At 39.2% G+C, this 24,909-nt stretch overlaps 1 protein-coding gene across 4 annotated transcripts; it reads left to right on the forward strand.

Moving 5' to 3' along the window:
• The first annotated feature begins 16 nt into the window (after nucleotides 1–16).
• Nucleotides 17–24,314, forward strand: TBK1 (TANK binding kinase 1). 4 transcript variants are annotated; one of them, XM_085514326.1, is made up of 21 exons: nucleotides 17–67; nucleotides 3,052–3,172; nucleotides 4,198–4,338; nucleotides 5,137–5,266; nucleotides 5,858–6,039; nucleotides 7,161–7,321; nucleotides 8,714–8,824; nucleotides 9,902–10,081; nucleotides 11,827–12,023; nucleotides 14,083–14,141; nucleotides 15,095–15,186; nucleotides 15,789–15,890; nucleotides 17,251–17,329; nucleotides 18,122–18,243; nucleotides 18,365–18,441; nucleotides 18,785–18,824; nucleotides 19,789–19,894; nucleotides 20,001–20,093; nucleotides 21,130–21,236; nucleotides 21,777–21,848; nucleotides 22,250–24,314. In XM_085514326.1, the coding sequence occupies exons 2-21, from the start codon at nucleotides 3,086–3,088 to the stop codon at nucleotides 22,299–22,301; spliced, it is 2,190 nt and encodes a 729-aa protein (XP_085370452.1). In that variant the 5' UTR covers nucleotides 17–67; nucleotides 3,052–3,085; the 3' UTR covers nucleotides 22,302–24,314. The 4 variants fall into 4 exon arrangements, with proteins under 4 accessions (XP_085370452.1, XP_085370462.1, XP_085370458.1 ...); XM_085514332.1 differs by lacking the exons at nucleotides 17–67; nucleotides 3,052–3,172 and having other exon boundaries at nucleotides 4,225–4,364; XM_085514340.1 differs by lacking the exons at nucleotides 17–67; nucleotides 3,052–3,172; nucleotides 4,198–4,338; nucleotides 5,137–5,266; nucleotides 5,858–6,039 and having other exon boundaries at nucleotides 7,189–7,325.
• The last annotated feature ends 595 nt before the right edge of the window (nucleotides 24,315–24,909 follow it).

A 24,909-nucleotide genomic window follows, 5' to 3' on the forward strand; every position in this document is an offset into this window, starting at 1 on the left:
CCCGCCTCCACAGCGCGGCTCCAGGAAGCCGGAAGCGGCCGGTGGGCAGGAGGGAGAGCGGCGCTGGGTGCGTGGGGCCGGGGCCGGTGGGCTGGGCTGGGCTGGGCTGGGCAGTGGAGAGGTCAGCCCGTGGAGAGGTCAGCCCGTGCCGGGGGGCGGCCGCGGCCCGGAGGGAGCAGTGATCCCAGATTGCCGCTCGGGAAAGAAGGCTCCGGTTCGGCGGGGCGGAGGCGGCGGGGCCTTCCCGGGAGCTGCGGAGCCTCGAGGAGCGCGGCGGGCACGGCGGAGCGGGGCGACCGCGGAGCGGCCCTGTGTGGGGCGAGGCTTGAGGCCTGGGCGGCTCAAAGCCTCAGTGCGGGAGGCTCGGTGTGAGGATGGGGCCGCCCCGAGGCCGCCGCCGCCTCCAGCCCCCGAGGAGCGCCCTGCTCCGTGCTCTGAGCGCCGGGCCAATGCGGGAAAACCCCAACGAGGGGAAGCGAGAACTTGAGGGGAGGAAACTTCCTTCCTGAGAGATAACAGGAGGGGACTGGGCCGAACGCTGACGTGTTTACAGGGGGTGAGGAGCCGCAAAGCAGCCTTGGTGCTGTGCGGGACCTTGCGTGCCGCCTGCCCTGCCCGGCACACTCAGTTCCGTGCCCAGCTGCTGTTCGCTGCTGTTCGCTCAGCCATCCTGCAGGATGAGCAGCCAACCCGCGATAGTTCGCAGCAGCAGCAGCAGCAGCAGCGCTCTTCTTGCTTCAGAGCGTGGGGAGCTTTCAAAATCATATCAGCAGTGCAGCTTGTTCTGCTGCTGCCAAGTAAAGAGACATCGAAGAATATTCAAGTCACTAAAAAGCAGCCCCTGACCCAGCAGCCTGCTAACAAGTCGTGGGGAAAGTAAATCAGCACTTGGTAGGAGACTTTAATGCCCATGTGAGGAACTTCTGACTCATTTGGTGCGAGATTAAGTGATAGTGAGCACGAGATGTGAGGAAATAGAACATTTGGTGTTGAATCTACTAGTAACAGGACTGGTCCTGCAGGTAGAGGTGCAAGGGAGAGAGCAAACCTCATATGTAAGCTGCCTCATCTCTTACTTTGGGCAGAGTCTCCATCTCTAATGGGCCGCTAACAGTTCTAGTATTGGAGTGGATATCAGTGAAGAAACTCGAGTGTTGATTTGACTCATCTATGTACTATCTGCCTAAAAAGGATTCATCTACAGGAGTGCTCTCTGGAAGAAGTTGGTACTCAGAACTAGAGATTGTCTTAGCAGAAATAACAGAACTTTAAGGTTGTTGTGTGTGTATAGAGATCGATATTTTAGTTTAAACTCAAGATATTTTTGTTAAGATTTGAGAGAAAACCTTTCTTTGAGTGTAAAGAACTATGTTTAGAAATGCTGTTGCTGAATGATTCTGGGCTTAATGTGGAGTAATGGCATGTCTTCACATTGTATAGTTGCACTCTGTGCACTCCATGATATTAGTTCAGTGTTCTGGGGCAGCTGTATCCAGAGCTCCACACCTTACATGAGCCAATAGCTAAATAAAACCATAAAATCAGTTGTGCATGGAGACATGCCCAAAGCCAGAGAACACTATGGTCTCCGTGCACGGCAGGAGTCTGGCCTGGAGCAGGGGCAAGGTGGGCACCTCAGCATGCTGTTGCTTACTGACTGGCTTCAGTCATTGCTATTGGGATGCTCTGGTGCAGGCAGTGCAGAGAGGCTGCTACTGAGGGACCTTACACTGCGCTGGTCTGCATCCTGCTGCTAGGATTCTTTAGGTCTGGCCTCTTTAATCTTTCATCTTTTTGCTCAGTTTAATGGCAAATGTAGTGCTTTGATTAAACCAGAAAGGTAAAGGTGCTCAACTGCAGCTCCTGCTGGTTTGGCGAGGGGAAAAAGCTTGTGCTTCTGTTTTATTAATCATTTTTATTTGATCAAAGTTTTCTTTCTTTCGAATCTGTGACTTACGTGTTTGACACCTTGTAGTTGATGGAGGGTGGGGAAGCCCGGTGGTATTTAAAAATGACATGATGTACTAAATGTGAAATTTCAGAAGTGAGAAAAGCGTCCTCTGATTTCTTCCTGCACTAATCAGTGGTTTCAGCAAAAAGCTGGTAATAGTTGCATTAACTGTGACTGTAACCTAACTCATCTCAGAAGAGCTTGTAAGTTGCTGGTACAGTCTCTCTATAGCTGTACTCAAGTACAAGGGCCCCATCTTCCATTATCTAGTTGTTCTAGGACCAAGTTGATCTAAAAACATGCTTTTATCTGCCTTGTTTTCTCATCTTGTGTGTTCTTTGGTGCTATATGCTGTAGCAATTGGACAGGTCAATACAATGGGACGGGCATTACAACAAAGGAATGATGGTGGAAGGACTAGCATGACAAAAAGGCGTTACAAAAGAAGACAGTTGCTCATCTGTATCAGAAGATTCCAGCTTCACAGGGGAAAGCTTCACCAAGGAGGGATCTCCAACCAGAGGTCTCTCCCTTGTGGCAGTCAGGCCTTAAATGGGGTCTAAGAGAGGCACAGCCAGGCTCCACCCCTTCCAGTCACACAGCTGAATTGCCCTCACCTGTGCTCCCAGGGCTGACTGGGTCTTTCCCCCTTGTGATCAATGAGTGGTTCAGGCCGTGACTCAGCAGTTCCCATATACAGACTGAATAATAGCTTGTCCTGCTGATCTTGGTGCATCATTTTGACTCTTTCTTGTAGTTTCCATTACTGTGTGATTTAAAAACATATTTACAGTAGAGCAACGATTGTATGGTCTTTGCTTTTGCAGCTGATTCTTCATGTAGTTTGGTAGGATTGTGTCATAAGCGTTTGTTTTGATTTGTGATAGTGTTGAGCTTGGTTTTGGTTTTGCGTTTCACTTCTTAATTTTATGTCTGCTTCTTTTAAATTGTCTTTGTATGTTTTTGCAGTTGTCTGTGAGTTTTTTGGCTTTTCTTATCGAGTTGCTTGTGGTTTTTGTTTTTTTTTTCTTGTAATTATGAAGTCCCAATTGTGCATTTTACTAAAATATTTTGGTATATTTTACCTTCTTGTTTTTAAGGTCAAAGCCGAGGCTGTCTAGTAGGAAAGTAAAGATGCAGAGCACCTCAAATTACCTCTGGCTATTATCTGACATTCTAGGACAAGGAGCTACTGCCAATGTTTTCCGGGGGCGACATAAGGTTTGTGAAGAGTTACTAATGGTAATTAGTAATTAAAGTCCAACCGCAGCCTAACCAGAACCCTAACTCTAAAAACCCTACACTAAATCATATCCCTGACCGCCATATCCAAACGGCTCTTAAACACATCCAGGGATGGCGATTCAACCACCTCCCTGGGGAGCCTATTCCAGTACCTAACTACCCTTTCTGTAAAGAAGTTCTTCCTAATATCCAACCTAAACTTGCCCTGGCGCAACTTGAGGCCATGAATCCTTCCGTTCTTGGAGTTTATGAATAAAACACTCCTTGCTTAAGAATTTAAATAGGAGTAAAAGTCTTGTCAGTTTGTCTTTTTAAAGTTTTCATATTTCTTTTTTCTGATCTCGTACAATCAGTACAATATTTGTAATGTATTCTCATCTGATTAAGCTGCTGTGATGCTCATCCTTACATCAGTGCTTCCAGCATATGCTGGACACTGTCTTTTGTGGTGATGTGCCTTGAGTAATCCTCACACTGCATCTTTGAGCAGTTTTACCATATAAATGGTGTTCTGCTGTATATGTTGTAACCCAAGGAGCTAAAATGACCTTCTTTCTGTAGGTCATTCCATTCCAATGAATTCTATACTATGTCTCCCCAAATGAAGAAAAGCCTAGTTGTGAAAGTGGCATTCACTTACATAGTAATAATGCCGTCAAATGACTATAAAATTAGATGTAAGCTACAGAGTTTGCTACAGTCCCCATCTATGTGAAGCAACACTGAGCAGTATTTTAGCAGTTTATGTACTTCTTTGGGTGAGTGAATTTCAGCACAGTGGTTCCGCTAAGTCAATCAATATTTATTTATTTATTTATTTACTTATTTTTAGGAGAATCTTAAATTTCATCTTAAAACAAGATACTATTTTGAGGTATTTCTAGTCTGGTTTAGCTCAAACAGCGAAAGATATGAGAATGCTTGAATAGTGGATATGTGCATATTTACAGTCTTAGGCTTCTGGTTGATTAATCACTCGTTGTTTGTTTTGTTTTTAACAGAAAACTGGGGATTTATATGCTGTCAAAGTATTTAACAGTATAAGTTTCCTTCGTCCCGTGGATGTTCAGATGCGAGAGTTTGAAGTACTGAAGAAACTGAACCATAAAAACATTGTCAAGTTGTTTGCTATTGAGGAAGAGGTAATGAATTGTAGTTGAGAACCAAGGTACATGGTAGTAACCAGAGTAACTTGTCTTTTTGCTTTATCTTCACTTAGAAATGATAAATTTGAATTTTTAAGAACAGTAATTTATGTGATAAGATAAATACTCAGATCCCACTATCCTTCTTCTCTTTCTTTTTGTTATTCTTAAAATAATAGGCTTTGTTTCAGTGTTGAGATACAGGTTTTGTTTCTTCAAAGCCACCCCAAGAAGGTGCTGTCCTAAGAACTGGTATTTTTAAGTTATCAATGTGTATTAATATGTAATACATACTGATAAGATGTAGAAACATTAAGCGAAGTGAATATAGATAAAATACAGTAAACATTCAGAAATTGGAGATGTTTTGGTAACTCTGGATCTTGTCTTGTAATCAACTCAAACAATGATGTAGTACATGTAGAACTTCCTATGAGTTTGAATTACAGTGCTAAAACTTGAGACCGATTGGTTGAAATGACCCAGATGCTGAGACAGCTAAATAAGAAAGGAGAATTGCTACTGTCTGCTCTTCTGTTCTTCAGTTCTTTGTTTGCCCACCTGTTAATATTGCTGTGTACCCTGTAAGGACCCAGAACTCGAGGCTTTCTTCATGTTAGAATATGTGAGATGATATTAAAAATGATCTGGCTTTCTTTTCAAGATCTCTGGAATGATATTTGTGATTTTACCACTGATTTTCTTCATTGTTGAAAGTAAGCTTCCATTGTGTGTGTGTTTTCTGACACTGTTTTCATAGTATTCATGAACTTGTCCTTTGTAATTGTTTTCCAGACAACAACTAGGCACAAAGTGCTAGTTATGGAATTTTGTCCATGTGGAAGTTTATATACAGTTCTAGAGGAACCATCCAACGCCTTTGGTTTACCAGAATCAGAGTTCTTAATTGTGTTAAGAGATGTAGGTACGTAACCTTTGCTCTTCAGCCTTATTGAATTAAACAGACTTGCACGTGTTTTGTTGATCTTTGAATAGCAAGAGATGAGAAGTTTAAATTAGTTAAGTAATTCAGCAAATTAAGTTGGCCATGTGGAGTCATGGAGTACGTGTCATGTTGGTGTAGATGGCTGAATTAAGAAGCAAAGCTTTAAACATTTTTACTTAAATAATTGCCATTTTGTTCGCCAGTTTTAAGATTATTTGTCACTTTGTATTTGAGTGATTTCTAGTGATAATTAGTCTCTGAAGGGGAAATTAGGAATAAAATGAATTTTACCTGTGTGTGCCTGTCATTAGTAAGACATCTGCCAGTATTTAATGGGAAGGGTGCTACTGAGGGCAAGAAATAATCTAAGTTAGCAATATAAAGAAAAAAGCAAAAATGCTAAGAAATTTTTCCAGTCTTTTTGTTAATTGTATTCCTCTTCTTGTTCTCATTTCCCAGTGAGAAAGCAAACACGCATGTATTCTTAGCTTCAGTTTCAGGTCAGCATTTATGCAGTAAGTGCCAAGATACGTGTCAAATTCTGCTTTTCTTTTCTTTTTTTAATGAAAGTGGCTGGGATGAATCATCTCCGGGAGAATGGAATAGTGCACCGTGACATCAAACCAGGCAACATCATGCGTGTTATAGGTGAAGATGGTCAGTCCGTGTACAAACTGACAGACTTCGGTGCTGCCAGGGAGCTTGAAGATGATGAACAGTTTGTTTCACTCTATGGCACAGAGGAGTATTTAGTAAGCCTGTGTGATTTTACTTTCTGATGAAAAACTGTTTAAAACTTAGGACCCTTTGGGACAATAATTGTATAGATATAGTTCAGACTGTTGGAAATTAATAATGAAATCCTTGTATTATACTTGTGTTTAGATTTTCCACCTTCTTAACTGAGTCACGCCAGTTCTGACGTGGCAGCAGAACTTTAAATAATTTCCAGATCTAATTTGTGTGGTTTCCCATGTTTAGTATTGTAACTGATACTCTCCTTTGCTGTGGACTTTTTTCCAGTTTAGCTTTTGTTGCTTCAGTATCATCTGGATGAGTAAAGGTTTCCTTCTTTACTTTGGGGGTGGCAGAGCACTGGGGCAAGTTGCCCTGAGAGATTGTGCAGTTTCCTCTGGAGATATGCAAAACTCAGCTGGGTGCTTTCCTTTGCAACCTACTGTAGGGAACCTGCTTTAGCAGGGGGTTGGACTGGGTGATCTACAGATGTCTCTTCCAACCCTTGTAATTCTAGGCTGGATGTGGCTCTGGGCAGCCTGGTCTGGTGGTTGACAACCCTATATGTAATGGAGACTGAAATTTGATGACCATTTTCAATCCAGGCCATTCTATGATTCTGTAATTTTCCTCTCTGGTGCTGTTATATTCTAGTAGACTAGTTCTGACTGAATTTTAACATACTATTGTCAAAACTAGAAGTAGCTATCGTATACATAAGAGCACCTTGTGGTAATCTGTTGGAATAACTTAAGCAAATTCTGTGATACCAGCTACCTTTGATTTTTGATTAAATAATTTGCTGTGAATCACAGAATCACAGAGTGATCCAGGTTGGAAGGGACCTCAAGGATCATGTAGTTCCAACCCCCCTGCCTGGCAGGGCCACCAAACATACACCTTTACTAGATCAGGTTGCCCAGGGCCCCGTCCAACCTGGCCTTGAACACCTCCAAGGACGGGGCATCCACAACCTCTCTGGGCAGCCTGTTCCAGGGCCTAACCACTCTCCTAGTGAAGAACTTCCCCCTAACATCCAACCTAAAAAAAATATTGAAATTATTGCGGTTTTGTTCTTAAAATATCATGTTCATAACATGATATTATGTTTGTTTTATCTATTTTTTTTTCTTGTTAGCATCCTGATATGTATGAGCGAGCAGTTTTGAGGAAAGAGCATCAGAAAAAGTATGGAGCCACAGTTGATCTGTGGAGTATAGGGGTGACCTTTTATCACGCTGCAACGGGGAGCTTGCCTTTCCGACCCTTTGAAGGACCTCGTAGAAACAAGGAAGTGATGTAGGTAATTTAGAAGGTTAATTTTATCTGCTCATAAATAAAAAATCAGTACATTAAATGTTTGGGATTTTTTAAATTTTTTTTTTTAAGAAATCCTACATATTTACAGTAAAATAATGAAAATATTTAAGGCATAATGTTCTTCAGAATTCTCCTTCAACAAGGATTTTAATGTGTGGAACCTCTGGACTTGAATTAAGCATCAGAGCTCCTCCAGAATACAGATGTTTTTCCACACACCTTTCCTTCACCATTGCTGTAGGTTGGTCAGTTGCAGTGTGTGTAACTTGATTATTCAAATGAAGTTGCAGTATTCTGAATTTTTTTCAGTGCTGTAAATGTTTGTTGTCTTTTTATACGATTGTCTCTCCAGGCTGCCTTGGAATGCATACACTATGCATGAGGCTGACGTGTTTTGGTTTTTTTTAGCAGATGACTGTTTTGCTTATTTCATGCAACCAGCTAAAGACAGCAGGTAGCTCCCAAATGCAAAACAGAACTTGTGACAGCAACATGCTGGTTGGAATGGATTTATTTTTCATTTTATTCTGGTGTTCTTTTGTATGTTACATTTAAAAAGCAAATCAAGGTGGGAGCTGGAGACTCTGATACTTGTAGAGCTCCTCTGTACTGGTAATGCTTGAGGCTGATTCCAGTTTTCTTAGTTTAAAGAACTACCCATGCTTTGGTTCTCCCACAGGCATTCTCATCTGTTTCATGCTCTCAAGCAGACAGGAGTACATTTTGTGTGTAGTTCATCCTCTGAGAAAAGAGAGCACAGATGAAATTCTTGCTCTGTAATAATCTATTGCTCCTGGTTTATTTCATGAGAAGCTGGAGAAATACCAGCCTGCTACGTGCAGAGTTAGATAGTGCTGAATTGCATCCAAATTGATGAATAATTTCATGTTGCAGTAATTTCTCATAGCCCACCACCTCCTGTTCATTTTTTGATCCCCAGGTGAGTTTTTTGGTAGCTAAATGTCATGGCTTGCTATGGAACATGCTGTGAGTTAGTCAAGTAAATCCCAACATTAGAGGCTTGGCAATCTGATTTTGATTAATTAATACTTGTGAACAAACTACTGTTTCTTACAGTAGTAACTGAGATTTCTCCTATTTCTTTTCTCACATCCAGGGTAGAAATAACCTGCTTTTTCAATGTAGTTCGAAGTGTTTCCTCTTCATTAAATAGGGTTTATTTTAACACCACTTGGTGTCAGCTTGTAAGCGAAGTTCCCTGACTATTGCACCACCTCAAAACAACAAGTTGGCCTAACATTTACTCTTGGTTCAGAATTTATATTATTGATTTTATCTTGAGGGTCAGTTTGCTAGACCTGCATATAAGAGGTAACAATTTGTTAATGCTGTATTGATAATGTGTTGCAGGTATAAAATAATCACTGGGAAGCCTTCTGGTGCTATTTCTGGAATACAGAAAGCAGCAAATGGTCCAATTGAGTGGAGCTGGGACATGCCTATTTCTTGCAGCCTTTCAAAGTAAGTTTGAACTTCTCACAGAGTGTTTCAGGGCCACTTAATTGTGCTTTTGCAGTTATTTCTCAGCACTGGTCCTTTAGAACAGAGGTCTGACTGTTGCAGTTGTTTTCTTTGAACTCTTCTATAGCTCTACATAGTGTACTGATTGGGTCATTAAATGTCTTTTTTTCTTCCCATCTATCCATAATATTTCTACTATTGCTAATTTACAAATGAGCACCAAAGAATTTGAAATGGTGTGAGTAAAATAAAGATGATTACTATTGTTATCCTCCCTCAGAAAGGAGTATGAAGATTTAATAAACCTTGAATTTGACGTGCTCTGTTTTGCCCTTTCTGAAAGGATGTGATGTAACACATCCCAAAGATTAGACAGTAGAAAATGGTACGGAAAAACAGTTCCAAAATGTACATTAAACATAACACACAAGTAGCATCCCTAATATTCTGTACGTGTCAGATTTTCAAAGTAGAAATGCAAGAAACTTAAATTGTCTTTTCATAGAATAGCAATGGCTGTAAGGCAATAGTTTCCCACTTTCCTCTGCAGATGGTGAGCTGCATGTATCAAATGCTTGTTTGGCCCCATCTCAATCCAGGTGTGTTTTTAGCACTGGCAATTCACAATTCAAATAATAAATGTTTGCTAACCAAGCTGATTGTGACTGAAAGCAATGCACAAAGCAGCTGGGTCAGCAAGTTTCACTGGCAGTTACCTACTTAGACTGCTCTAAGTGTTGGTGAGAGCTCAGTAAAAGATCATTCCCCGCAGTGGTGGAACATTAATTTAGCCCTAAGATGCAGACTTCTTAAATTGCTTGTCATTTTTTTTCCAGTGACTATGAACTTAGTTATATACCAAGGAAAAATATGTGATAGTCAAGCCTCAAATGGTGTGTTATAATTAAACAATGGGCATTGCCATTAAACATTTTGCTTTTAAGCAGAGGAAATAAAAAAAACAGTGGGATATTCTACAGGGCATAACGGGACTGACTTATGTTCATGAAGCAAGTCAAAATGTGAAAAGATCTGTGTAAATCCAAGTTGTTTTTCTCTCTCCCTGGTGTCCTGCAGGGGTCTGCAGGTACTTCTCACACCTGTCCTTGCAAATATTCTGGAAGCAGACCAGGAGAAATGCTGGGGCTTCGATCAGTTCTTCGCAGAGACAAGTGACATACTGCACCGAATCATAATCCACATCTTTTCACTGCAGCAGATGACCTTGCACAAAGTTTATATTCACAGCTATAATACGTAAGTGTCATGGTTTTAAGTGTTGTTCACTTCATTTATTTTCATTTATATTCATTTTTTTGCTCTTACTCAGGCAAACCAAATCCTGACCTGAGAGTATCAATGTTACATATGTAACATTGTACATATGCCTTTCCTTGGTGGTGTGCCTGAGAAGTGTAACCTTGTAATTCTTCTGTGTATTCACAGTGCACAGAAATACCTTGATCATAAAATATTTCTAACAAAAATAAAATAATTGAAGGTTGAATCAGCAGATTTTAGATTTGGTCTTAATCAGTGACACAGGCTTAATTTATGAATTTTTATAGTGTTTTAGTGTTTGTAGTAGATGCCAATGAAGCCCAGGTTTCTCTATGCTAAGTTTTTCATGCATACTATTTACAAAGTAGCTTTTCAGAAAACATGTTCAGTTCTCGCTGTGCTTATTTTGTCATCAGGAAAACAAAACGTGCATAGTCTCTGTGTCTGACATACAACTTCCAGGCTTCTGGAGTTGTATTCATAGAATCATAGAATTACCCAGGTTGGAAAAGACCTTGAAGATCATCAAGTCCAACCGCAGCCTAACCAGTACCCGAACTCTAAAGACCCTACACTAAATCATATCCCTGAGCATCACATCCAAACGGCTCTTAAACACAACCACCTACCTGGGGAGCCTATTCCAGTACCTAACTACCCTTTCTGTAAAGAAGCTCATCTTAATATCCAACCTAAACTTGCCCTGGCACAACTTGAGTCCATGTATTGCTACAGTTTAGGATCCTGAGTGATACAGAGTTCACTTCATCACCGTAAAGCACTGATATTAAAAGCTAAAAAGTCTGACTTATAGAATGATACAAAAATAAATTGCTTTTCCCTGCCCTACTACAGATAATGTGAAGAATGAATTATTCTTAAATAAGAGAACAGATGCAGTTATTTCATCAAATGCGTACATAAATTTCTGGCCTTTTCTACTTCTTCTTTTCTATTCAGTGTGTTGTATTGCCTGAGTGCTATTTTTGCAGTGGAATCTTGCTTGTAGCAATCATTGCTATTTACACTTTATTTTTCACTTATTTTATAATTATTTACCTTTATAATTATTTGCATGCTATCTGTAGTATTAAGAGGTGACACTGCCTCCTGTGCAGCACTGGAACAAATTGGTCCTTCCTATTTTATATATTTTTTTGTTGTTGTTGCTTTTTAAAGTTGTACATTCTTATATGGTATCCTTTGACTACTGAATTTAAAACACCAGAGTATTCTTGGTTGTCTCAATCTCTGCTGTTTCAGGAAGTAAATCTGTCTATCTTTTAGCTTCAAGGCTGAATTTTGGGTGTATGCTTTTTGACATGTATAACTACTTGATCTTTCTCTTTGGGAGACCATCCATATATACTTAAGAAGTCAGTGTGCCTGAAGGGCTCATCCTTCCTTTCCATTTTTACCAATATTCAGACTTCAGGGCAAAGCAGGTTTTGTTTACATTCACAAAAGGTGGAAAATCAGAGAGAAATGCAGAAGTTTGATGTTTTGCAGGAAACTGCATCTATTTTTGTAACAAAGCAAGCTGGAGCTTTGGGCAGTTTTGTCTTCTGGGTCAGATGCCTTATGTATCGAACCAGTACGTAATTCAAGACACGTAAAAAGGATTTTTTTTACTTATTTTACTTAAGTAATGTAATTGGAGTTGTTGAACTGTTGTACTGTAGTGACTCGAACTACTACCGTATGTATTTCTTGTATTGTAGAGCTGCTATATTTCATGAGTTGGTCTACAAACAGACAAAGATACCATCTCAGAATCAAGAACTTATATACGAAGGTCGGCGTTTGATACTGGAGCCTGGCAGACTGGCACAGCACTTTCCCAGAACTTCTGAGGAGAATCCTATATTTGTAGTAAGCAGAGAGGCTGTGAACATCGTTGGATTAGTCTATGAAGAAGGTATATAATGGCTATTTCCTCCTTCTTATAAGTACCCTAATAGTTTTATTTTATGTCTGGTATGGCTAAGAGTGTTTTGGAGATTTATTTTTGTATATCAGAATTTCTAAGTAAGCAATCCAATTAAAAATAAAACTGAGTATCCAGCATATTTTTACAGTAAGAGTAGCCGCTTGCAGTATAACACTCGTAACAAGCTGAAAGGAAGTTTACGGAATGTAATTCACAGCTGGTTCTCTTGTTACACTTCTCACCAAGTGGAAATTCAGGTTCTGCTCTGCTTTATTCCTCGTGAATGTGGTTAGTCTTAATGTTAAGGTGAAGGTCTTAACAACTTAGATTTGCTTAGAAGATAATGCTGAAGAGGAAGAAAACAGAACTGACTTTTTATGTTTGCATCTTTCACTGAGGCTTACAGTGAGCCTGTGCCAGAGCCCTTCTTTATGAGGGATGAGCTGGAGGGCATGCCTTCAGCTGAGAGATCAGTGCTGCTTTTGTCGGTATGTCCTACATACTGACTGCTGGGGCCAGCTGGTGCTCACACGGAGGTGCTGAAGAGTGTGGGTAGGAGTGCTGTCTGCAGAAGGGTCAGCAGGGCCTTTATATTGTGTCAGAACTCTCTGAAAGAGTCCATGAGAGTGAGAACAAAGGAGGTTCAGCTGATAGAGGCTACACTGGGTTTCAAAAAGGTATTCAGTAAAGTCCAGCCCTTCGGACTCTCCATGAATGTAAGCAATCATAAGATAAGAAGGAAGGATCTCCCACAGGGCCAAACAAGGGACTGAGGAGCAGAAGTAAGTGGTTGGCTTTCACAGTGGAGAGCTCATTAGTGGAGATTTGTGTGAAATCTGTGCTGTGCAGCCTGTTTAAAAGCAATCTGAAAAAGGTAGTGAAGGGCATTTTGCTCAAGGTTCCACATTAAGGTGTATAAGACAAATCTGTTCGTTCATTAAGGTGTGTGTGAGAACCATGTAGTATTTAAAGGCTTGGCAGTAACAGTGTAGACGAATCTCCGTGTAAATGCATATGAAAATAGTGGGCAGGGTGGGGAGGGGAAACAGCTTGAGCTTAATGGAAAGACTCTGCTTTAATGTTTCCTACCTTTCTATTCAGGAAGATCTTAGAGTTTTAATGGATAGTTCAATGCAGTAATTTGCTTAGTGCTTTGCAGTGGTCAAAACAGCAAGAGGAAAGCTGGGAATGCTCAGTGAGGCTTAAAAAAGTCATAATCCCTCAGCATCAACATACTATGTGCCATTACTTTTGACCTTTGAGTTCCTGGGCAGTCCCAGGCCCTCCTTCCTCCTCATTCAGTGGTGGTACAGAAGTAATAAAACATATTCTGACAAAAGCATCAGGAAAAACTTAAAAATGAGTGGAATATATAAACTTTCAGCTAAGAGAGAGGTGATGGGGGAGCAGAGGAAGATGCCTGTGCAGTTTGCATAGGTATCTGAGCAGCATATAGAACCTTTGTAAGCACTGCTTACTTTCTCTTCCAATGGAAGAACCATAACATTCCAAATTCACTTGTCACAATGACTGTTTTATGTGAGATGAGACTGTATGTGAGATGCTTCAGTTGCACAAAGCATACTTAGATCGCAGATTTTTTGCTGTAGAATTTGAATGTGAAAGCTTTTAATGGTTTCAGAAGGCTCCTGTTAAAATAATGGAAGAAAAGGAATATTGGGGGTTTCATTAAACACAAATTTCATCACATCTCAGGAAGACCTTGAAACAGATAGTGTGAGTCTGGGAGAATTTGAGGGAAAACTGGATTTTTGTCCTGTTCTTACATACTTCCTTAAGCTTCTGCTGTTGTCTGCTGTGGGAGAAAGCACACTGAGCTGGATAACAGAGTAATGCTTTTTGTATGGAGGTGCTTGATGTAAGGGTACAAAATGGGATACTTTTCGAGTTCCTTGCTTCTGACTCAGTTGTGCTTTTGAGTTTCAGTAATAAATATTTCTTAAACATATTAGCTTATCTGTTTTATTAAGGCTTTTAAAGTCTATTGCGGACAATAGGAAATACAGATGTTTGGTTTGTGTTTCAGTTTTGCTTCCTAAAGTGCATCAACGTTATGACTTGGATGGGGATGCCACTATGGCTAAAGTGAGTAACGACGATTTTTAATGTATACAGCTGTCTCAGATTATCATATTGAAACGAAAACTACTTTGTTCTCAGATGAATAATGTTAATAAAACTAGTTTTATATGGTGGTGAGAATTCTTACTGGCAGAAGTGTATTTGCTAACAAGGGGCTCTAGAATTATATTTTAATAAAGTCAGAGTTTGTATACAAATTGATTTTGCATTTGAAAAACCAAACAGAAACAGCCTTTAAAGTTCAAGTTCTTTGCTATGCCATAGTTTAGTGATGTGAAGAAAGGAACTTGCCAATTTCAGATCTTCTATAACTAGTGGATGTGTGCATTACCATGCCCTGATTTTGTTACAAACACTTTTATGCTTTGCCTATAAAATGTGGCTGCTGAGGAGCTTTATTTTTCCAGTTTGGTAATCCTAAAAGCACTTGTCTCTTCAAAAACCAAACATCTTTACAATAAATTAACAGAAGGACAGCATTTCATATTATTTAGGATATTTTTAACTGTCTTTTATGAAACTTTGTTCTCAGTTCTCAGTGATAAAGCAAACTTGTAAGGTTGAAAGAGTCCCTAGCCTTAGAATTGTAAAATAAATCGTTTTGATTAGTTTCTTTTAGTTTATTTCCTAAACTACTGAGGAAATATACTTGTCCCTTTACAGAAGTTAAAGTAGATCCCGAGAGTAAGTGGTGTGATTTTGCTTATAAGAGCCTTATTGTCATCCCTAACAGATATTTTAGCATAACTGGAAAAACTCGCTGTTTACTCTGCCTCCATAATGAGTATTCCATTGTTTCCTGACTAAAGTTTGGGCAAAATTATTCACCTTCTACTACCAGCTTCATGTTGCTCTTTATTTTATTAATCTTTGTTGCTTTGTTGTGATTAATTGACCTGAAAGAACTGTTAAGATAATGTCAGATTAGCACTAATATTGTCTGTGTTTTCCACCAGGAAGTAACACGTATCGTATGTTATGCCTGTAGAGTTGCCAGTTCTTTGCTACTTTACCAGGAGCTGATGCGAAAAGGAATACGATGGCTAATGTAAGCAACTGATTCAATTGCTATGAGCATGATTTATTTGTTTTCAATTGAGATATTGAGATGTACCTTGGTCTTCAATATGTGATTTTGGGATCTGCTGACCCGGGAGTTTTCTTTTTTTCTTGCATCCTTCCGCTTCTTAGATCATAAAGGAAACATATATATATATATATATATATATATATATATATATATATATATACACAACAGCTTTGGGAGATGGAAGCTTGTCCTCGAGCACTGAGGCTCCTTTATGTTTGGGTTATGGGATTATTATTATTTTTTAAATTATATATATATATATATAATATATATATATATAAACATATATATATATGTTTCCTTTATATACATATATTTGTTTATATGTAGTAATATTTAAGTATTTGCAATTTCTCTTTCTCCCGTGACTAGTTAATTTTCAGCCTCTGATAAGGTGCATGTACAAGATGGTTTTGTATGAGGATTATACTAATGTGTCTCTAAAGGAAAGCAGTTCTTAGTAGCAGTTAATTACAGTAGGTATATGACTATATAACTTGACTGCTGGTAAGGTGGCAGTTGGATGGCATTTGTTATAGACTAATGCTTTACTTTTTTAGTGAAATAATCAAGGATGATTACAATGAAATGGTTCATAAAAAGACCGAGGTTGTCATCAGACTGGATTTCTGCAGCAGAAACATTGAAAAAGCAGAGAAAATGTGAGTAGAAGCTGTACACCAAATGCATTGATTTTTCATCATTAATAACAATGATATTTTAAGTTATGAACATTTACAGGGTTTTGCATTTACAATTAAATTGGAATTAGTATAGCTGTTGTGATGCATTGCTTTCACTTCAGCAGGTTTAGTAATCTGTTCTACTCAAATTAGTATTACTTTTACTCCTTAATTTAGTGGGTGCAAGTAACTGCTGTTGAATAGTAGTTGCACACATCCTTTTTCTACTTAGACATACTACTTAGACATAGCTCATTTACTGCTGTAGTACTGCTTTAGTGCTTTTGTCATTGAGTTTGGTTTCATATGTGAAGGATGGCTTTGAGCACTGCCACATTCACAGCGTTAAGACCTTTGCATTTTCATGTTGGAATACAATAGCCAGCTTATGGTAGCTAACAGCATTGGTTCCTGTTCACTCTGTTTGGCTCAGACATTTTCCAGTATTCAGCCATGTCCTGCAGGTGAATGGCACTCGCTGCTCAGAAGAAATCAGTCATTTCTGATGTACGACTCTGTGGTATTCAGTCGAATCTCAGATCAACAGTTTGAACACAGATTACATTCTTTTGCAGACTGGAGTCTTGTGAATAGAAATTTGCTGTGTGTTTGGATGTGTTTTTTCAGCGGGCTTTCAGTTTATTTCACTTTAGAGGACTTTCTCAGAGTTAGCAAAAGACAAATCCTCTTGTTCTACTTTCTCAAGGCTCTGCCACAAAGCCTGGCAATGCAGGGCTGTTATTTGAAAGGCAAACAGAGTATTCACCTTGAGCAAAGTATGCATTGTTTGAAAGTAGCTGAGCTGGTTCCCAGCAAGACAAATAACCACCGGAATGATTTATTAAACACTTGAACTGTGGTCATATGGAAAGTATCAGCTCTTGGCCTGGCCTTTAACATTTGGTAACCCAGCCTCTCCAAGTATGTTTCTGCATTAAAAACGACTCGGTGCACTGATCTGTTGCACCATTAACTACCTTAAGAATCTGTAGTTTGGTAACTTTCTAGAAGTGACGTGATGAGAAAAATAGTTTTCTGCTGCCCGCTGAATGCAGGTAATGGGAATACAATTAAGAATTTCTGAATAAATGTTTCAAATTCATTTTTAACAAATGAAAGGTAGGAAAATACTGAAGGAATTATTATTTTCTTGAGAAAAAGGTTTTCTTTTCTAATAGCTGCTTTAGGTTGTCTGTCTTCCATGGTTGCTTGATTAAAAACTGTATTTCATATAAAAGAAGTGGTAGCTATTGTTAATATTTAGTTTCAAAGAAAATATGGAGTGAATGCATTACTCTTTTGGTTATTTTTTAATAAATATTCTGTTTGTCATGGTCAGATATGAGAATTTGATGCAGATCAACTTGGAATCGTCAGAAGTGGATGAAATTTCAGAGATAAACACGAAATTGTTGCGGGTGAGTATTTGTCAAAGCCCATGTTATTTTCAGAGCAGTGGTCTACAATTACAAACCAGTAACTCAGGGTTTTCTGTATTTTCCAAGAAATCTCTAGACTGCTGAAGATTGTTAAGATGCCTCTGCTGAGATATGGATACCTTTCTGCAAACACTAAATCCTGGCATTAGTCCACTCTAATGAAAATTGTGTCATCCCTGACAATTCAATTCCATTTACTACACTTCACTTAAGTGAAAAATTATAACCACTAAATGTATTTTTCTGTTTCCTTAAGTGATTTTAAACTGTTCTTTGGCTTTCTGAAGCGATACACACACAAACATGCTTCAGAGTGTTCTGTTTTGAAGTTTGTATTAAGTTTCCAGACAAGTGAGGGATAATTGCAAATAACTTCAGACCTTTTCCCAGGACACCCGTCTATTAAGTTCACTATTCTAGAAAGCAAATGGTGCTTAGTGCATTTTTATTTTGTTTTTATCTTTCTGAACTGCGGGGAAGGAAATGTATGAACGACGCTTGTAGTCATTATGTGAACTCTTAGCAAACCAAAATAACTAGTGGAGAAGTAAATAGGGAATTTAGGAAAGGTACAGTCTTACTATTAAAGCCTCAAACGAAACTAGATATTAACTAATAGAAACACCAGCTTCAGTGGAGAAAGCTTTGTAGTTCTTTAATGAAGGTCAGTTAAACAAATGGACATTGATGTTCTCAGCCTGTTTGCAGTGTAGATTAATTTTTCCCTTGGCCCAGCAGTAAGATCGCTTGAACTTTCTTGCTCTTACTTAGCTCTCCAGCTCTCAGGGCACAATAGAAACAAGTCTTCAAGATATCAAAGCCAAACTTTCTCCCGGTGGTTTACTGGCTGACACCTGGGCCAATCAAGATGGCATGCATCCGAGAGACAGAAAGTGAGTAACTGTATTGACTATTCTAATGTAGATTACTTCTACATTGTGTTGTAGTTCATAAAGCTCATTAATGGCTATTTGAGTTTGTAGATGAAATGTTTTATTATTTTTGTCATTCTAGTTGTGAAAGGCTGCAGACACTGCTATCTTCAATCACAGATATTTATTATCAGTTCAAAAAAGACAAACAAGAACGAAGTAAGTCACTTATTTCATTCATTTTTAATGTAAGCTGTAATATAAATGGCAAGTCAGTCCTTGTTCTACATGGATATTTGTGGTAGCAATGAGGGTTAGTCAGCAACAGTGAATGTGTGTGTAGGCCTTTCTTAGTTATCTTCTTAATGCCTGTATGAATGAAATGCTGCTAAGAATCTTAGAGATTTGAATTGCAACAAAGAGGAGGAAAAAAAAAGTAAATTGCTGCTTTTACTTAACACAGAAGAAAAACATGCTGAAAATGGGTCATCTAAGTGAAGTCTTATGTAAATACAATTAACGGAATTAAAGTAGTAATGTCTCTTGTCTGCTCTGACCATAGGGCTTCCCTATAATGAAGAACAGATTCACAAGTTTGACAAGTAAGTTTTGAAGTTAACTTTGGGAGACAGTTGCTTTCAGGTGCTCTCCGTGTTAACCTCTCCTGTTGATTATTGCTGCAAATTATATCTTCTTTAGAATTTCTGTCTTACAAAGATATATTTTTAAATATCTTAAATATAGAGAGTGCCAGCATCCTTTAATGTGGTGCTTTCTGGCAGTGGAGTTCCTTCACATCCATTCCTTTTAAATGCAGATGTTCTTCATCTGAGCATAACTGCCTTATATAGAACTCCTTTTTGTCCTGTTTGCTATTGAGATGGAAATATCCCAGTGGTTATCATGCAACAGTTAATGAAGCAATAGAAGCAGCTGTTAGACTGTACCTACTCCCATACCTACTCCCATACCTACTCCCATACCTATTCCCATACCTATTCCCATATCTATTCCCGTATGCCTTAGTTTTACTTCCTAGTGCAATGTGTAATACAGTATGGCAGTTCTATGGAACTACTGTCTGCAGTGCTAACCAGAATTTGGGTTTGTTTTGTTTTCCTGTCTTTATATCTACGTGCTGTTTTTCTCGTTGTTACCTTAACCTACCACAGAACTCCAGCTGCTTTCTTCCAAGGATATTACTCAGCACAATGGATTATTTATGTATATTGGATGTTCCAATTATCCATAGAAGGCAACTAAATAATAATGGATTCCGTCCTTTCCATTCAGAGCCGCTTTCCTTTGAATATACCTGCTCAGATAAATGCTGACTACAAAAGCACATTTGATCAATTATTCATATGCAAATACTTGCAATTTCTCCCTGCCAAGGATTGTTTTTGAGATAACCTGTCAGTTCAGGCAGTTTTTTGAGTTCTCATACATTACAGTGGTATGAATAAAGTTGATCTGAAGGGGTTTTAAGTCTGCATACCTCTTGTTTGTTGTTTTGAAGGAGGCTCTGAAAGCAGCGTGGCACTCTTAATTGTTTCTGTGTTGCAGGCAGAAGCTGTATTTGCATGCTACCAAAGCCATTGCTCTGTTCAAAGATGAATGTGTCAGCAAGTACGATGCGTTTCTGGACAAGGCTGAGGACTGGACAAGGCAAGTTTTTTATTTTCTTTAGTATTTGGTAATGTGTGTCAGTTAAAAGTACATATATATATAATTATATATAATTAAAAGAAAACTGCTACGTTTTCTCATTTAGGAAGATGCTTCACACAAGGAAGCAGCTGCTGGCTCTCACCAACCAATGTTTTGACATTGAAGAAGAAGTATCCAAATACCAGGATTATATAAATGAGGTAAAATTCTTCTAAATTATGGAAAGGCTTTGCAGAAATAAATGCTGTTTATAGTGAGCTGTACTTAATGCAGTTGCATTAAAATGTAGGCATGCATGGATGTAAAGTTTGGTCTAGAGTAGCTTCATTGATGATGTAGGAATGCCATAAAGGAAAGCCTCATTTACAAATGCCGACTTGGTGGATTTTTTGTGTTTTCTTTTGAGTGTTCTGTTTGGTTGCATTTTTTTTTTTTGCATTGCTGGCACTCCCATAAAAATCTGTGCTGACAGATGTGGGTTCACTGAGAGGTTTTCTGTGCAATTACTACCGTAATAGTATGTGAGCGCCTAGAGGACTGTGTGAAAACGCTCATGGAGCATAAAACATTACTCACGTTCATGATCAGGGAACACACGCTCAAAGATACACGCTAATGTAATGCTGCTGGTGGTGTGAAAGAAGTTCCATTAAGATTTGGACAGTGTCTCCGTTGGGTGCAAACTCATCAGAATTACCTCAAAACAGAGAGAATGAGAAGTACCTTTACTCTTTTCTGTGTAACCTTAATGAGACCTGAACATCATACTTAGTACGATGTCCCCACATCAAAACCTAATCTCAGTCTAACCTTAAAGAGCATCTTCTTGCCATCGAGTTGTTATTCTTTATGAAGGAAATATAAATGAAAAAACACTTGCCATGAAGCAATTAAGAAATAGTGAAGAGCAATGTTTTACTCGTTATTTGCTTGTATTTTAGTAGCACCGTGGAAGCCATTTATTCATTATAATCCTCTTCCCTTGGGATATCTAAGAACATAAGAAATAGATAATTCTTTCATATGAGTTTATTACAAAAGCTTGAGGCACTTTAGATGGAACACATCAGAAAACTGATGGTCACGTCTATAAAGATCTTGCCACGATGACCTCATAGCTCACTACTGCAGTGATTTAGTAAAGCATCTCAGCAACAGAGAATTGAGAAACGGTGAACGTCAAGAAATATATCACAACTTGTATTTTAACTTACACTTCCTTTTTATCTATTGCAGTTACAAGATGCTCTACCTCAGAAAATGTTTGCAGCTTCCACTGGGATGAAACATACCATGAATACAGTTTATCCAAGTTCAAACACATTAGTAGAAATGACTCTTGGGTGAGAACTTATTAATTGAATTGATGTCATATGCCGTGCCTATTAGACAGATGGATTGGAAAGAATGCTTACAGTTGGCTTTGTGTTTGCTCCGCTAAGGCTAAGAATGATATAGGCTTCCCAGGGAGGTGGTTGAATCGCCATCGCTGGATGTGTTTAAGAGCCGTTTGGATGTGGTGCTCAGGGATATGATTTAGTGTAGGGTCTTTAGAGTTAGGGTACTGGTTAGGCTGCGGTTGGACTTGATGATCTTCAAGGTCTTTTCCAACCTGGGTAATTCTATTGTTCTATGATTGATTCTATGATTCTATGATATAATTATTGCAGAAAAAAGCCTTTGTATTGCTGAAGCGGCAGTATGGACTTGGAAGCGAGTAAAGGGCAACATTAATGATCATCCATTACTTTTAGTAAATAACCAACCTGATATGTGTCTCTTATTTTGCACATAATGACAAGTTGCTGAAGGCTTTGTGATGGTGAGTGATTGCGCTGTCTCTATAACAATGGTGACCTGTCTTTGGCTTATTCCTACCACAGTATGAAGAAACTAAAGGAGGAAATGAAAGGGGTTGTTAAAGAGCTGGCTGAGAACAATCATATTTTGGAAAGGTAAGCATTTGTTTTTCATTTTTCATTTTGGGGCTGTTAGTGGGAGCAAGCTTTATTTTCTACCTTTTGTAGATCAGAAATGCAAACTAAGGGACAATTCTGTGATCTAACAGCAAATACATCTTGACCTGCTGATCTGAAGTGCAACAAAAAGCCTTTCTTTGCAACTTTGAAACATAACTGTAACTTCATTCTGACGTAGCGATTGGGACTTCATTTTCATGTCACATAGGTTTAGCTGATAGAAATACTTGTTGCACGGGGGGGTTAATTCCAAATTTACACGTAGTATTTTTGCAGCAGTTCAGTTTGTTCTCTTAACTTTTCAATGAAGTAAGGATTAATTGATTCTGTATTTGATCTATTAAATCACCTAAGAACACGCTGCTTTTTCCTTTCAGATTTGGTGCTTTGACTGCGGATGGTGGCCTGAGGAACGTGGACTGTATCTGACTTTTAAAGACCCTGAAGATTTGTACATTTTTCAAAGGGAAAAAATACTGATGGGACATTTAAAAGCAGATAATAAATCTGTATCCAGTTTGGTTTTTTTTTCCTCTGCAACTGTAGTATTAAAAACAATGTAAATATGTATAATATGTAAATACAGAAGAAATATATATCTTTTTTTTTTTTTTCTTGGCAGCATTTAGGGCAGAATTAATCCTGGCAGGGAATTTAATTCTTGGAGGATTTCTGACATAGTCCTGAAGGCGAAAGTGTTGTTGATGAAGTTGACATTTGTTTGGTTTTAATACTGCCACCTTTTTCAGGATGCAATTTATTTGTTATTGCAAGAGTAACCTATAGCAGTCTAAAAACGATGATTAATCTTTAAAGGGTGTCGTGGAGTTCCTTCACAGCAAGGAAGACATTGAGGCCCTGGAGTGTGTCCAGAGAAGGGCAGTGAAGCTGCGAGGGGCCTGGAGCACAAGTCTTACAGGGAGAGGCTGAGGGAACTGGGGTTCTTCAGTCTGGAGAAGAAGAGGCTCAGGGGAGACTCTATAACTGCCTGAAGGGAGGTTGTGATGTAATGGGGGTCAACCTCTTCTCTCATGTAACAGCAATAGGACGAGAGGGAATGGCCTCAAGTTGTGCCAGGTCGGACATTAGGAAATACTTCTTTGAGAGTGGTCAGGCATTGGCACAGGCTGCCCAGGGAGGTGGTGGAGTCATCGTCCCTGGAGGTGTTGAAGAAGCATTTAGGTGTTGCACTGAGGTACATGGTCAGGGGGAAGTACTGCTGATAAGTGGACGGTTGGACTGGATGATCTTAGAGGTCTTTTCCAACCTTGGGGTTTCTGTAATTCTGTGATTCTATTTGGAGACCAGCTGAATGACTCTAGTCAACCCAAAACAGGGGAGCTGTTTTCAGTAAGCTCTTTAAATAAGTGTGAATGGAGACGAAAAGCACAGACAGGACAGAGTGGAAACACATTTGTCTTTTCTTCATGTGCATACTGTTAGTTCTATGGGAAAATAAATTCAGTGTTTTCTTAAAGTCCTTGCCCATATTCAATGCCGTATTGTCTGCTCCGTATAAGGAAGTTTGGCACTGCAGGTGTCAGACTGAATGTAGAAACTCCTTTTGTAGAGTTACAGCACTTTGGGAACGTTCCTGAAATCTTGTTGCTCACTACAAGAGAATTGGGTTCTTAAAGTAAGATCGTTTTATCCGAAATCCTTTTTGCAGGCATAATTTTTAGAGGTTAAAAACTGATCTTACAAAGGTTTTTTGAGCAGTGAGCTGAAGAGACAGCATTGTGCCTCCTCAGTGGCGTTAGAAAAGTAATGTAACCAGTCCTGATCTTGGAGAGGTGAACCACAGCCACTGCTGACTTTATATATAATTTTCAACATTACGTTGGTAACCCATTGCTATTTCAAAGGCTCTGAATTTTAAGAGAAACTTAGCGTGAGTTGGAATATGTGATTTTCAACGTCCTTTATACCGAAGCAATCTGAATGGGAAAGTTCATTGCGATTATATTGTCTGTATATGGAAATACGTGCGGCATTGTTTTTCATGGTTGAAGCTGATTTACGTTCTGTTATGTTCATTTTAAACATTGCTGGTTTTAATGTTGCTAAATACATCAATGATCTTAATCTTGTTAAAATTACTTGAGGGAAAGTAATTTTAACTAAGCGCTATCTAAGGATGTAATCAGTTCACGATCTGCTGATTGCCTTCTTATGAAGTCAGTATGTTTTTCCTGTTGAGGTGCGGCATGTGATACCATGGAGCTCTTGGCTCATGCTAAGTGTCCCAATGCTATCAGTCATGCCACTGATTTGCCAAAAGAAGTAATAGAAAGTAATATATGGTTCTTCCTCCTGAAGCTGGTTTGCCGTTTTGGGGGGTTTAGCGTAGTATATTAATTATCTGTTACTCAAACAAATCTGTTGTCATATGAATTGTGAAAATGCATGAGTGAATGACTTAAATACATCACTGACCACTGACTGTGGGCTGTGTCCTTTCTTCTGTCTTTCCAGTTTTGTTTTTGGTTCATTTCAGTAAACTTTGTAATACTTATTTCCCTGTACGCTCCTATGAAATAAGCTTCAAATCACACAGAATTACACAGAATCCACAGAATGACCCGGGTTGGAAGGGACCTCAAGGATCATGTAGTTCCAGCCCCCCTGCCTGGCAGGGCCACCAAACATACACCTTTACTAGATCAGGTTGCCCAGGGCCCCGTCCAACCTGGTCTTGAACACCTCCAAGGACGGGGCATCCACAACCTCCCTGGGCAGCCTGTTCCAGGGCCTAACCACTCTCCTAGTGAAGAACTTCCCCCTAACATCCAATCTAAATCTTCCCTCTTTTAACTTAAAACCATTTCCCTTAGTCCTGCTATTATCAGCCCTTTCGAAGAGTTTACTCCCCCCCTGGGAGTAAGTTCCCTTCAGGTACTGAAAGGCTGCAATGAGGTCACCCCGCAACCTTCTCTTCTCCAGGCTGAACAAACCCAACTCCCTCAGCCTGTCCTCATAGGGGAGGTGCTCCAGCCCCCTGATCATCTTCGTGGCATCATCTGAAGCAGCAAAGCAC

This window comes from Coturnix japonica, chromosome 1, assembly GCF_054131305.1.
Source record: "Coturnix japonica strain WE chromosome 1, WE-NBRP24, whole genome shotgun sequence".
NCBI classification, from domain to species: Eukaryota; Metazoa; Chordata; class Aves; order Galliformes; family Phasianidae; genus Coturnix; species Coturnix japonica.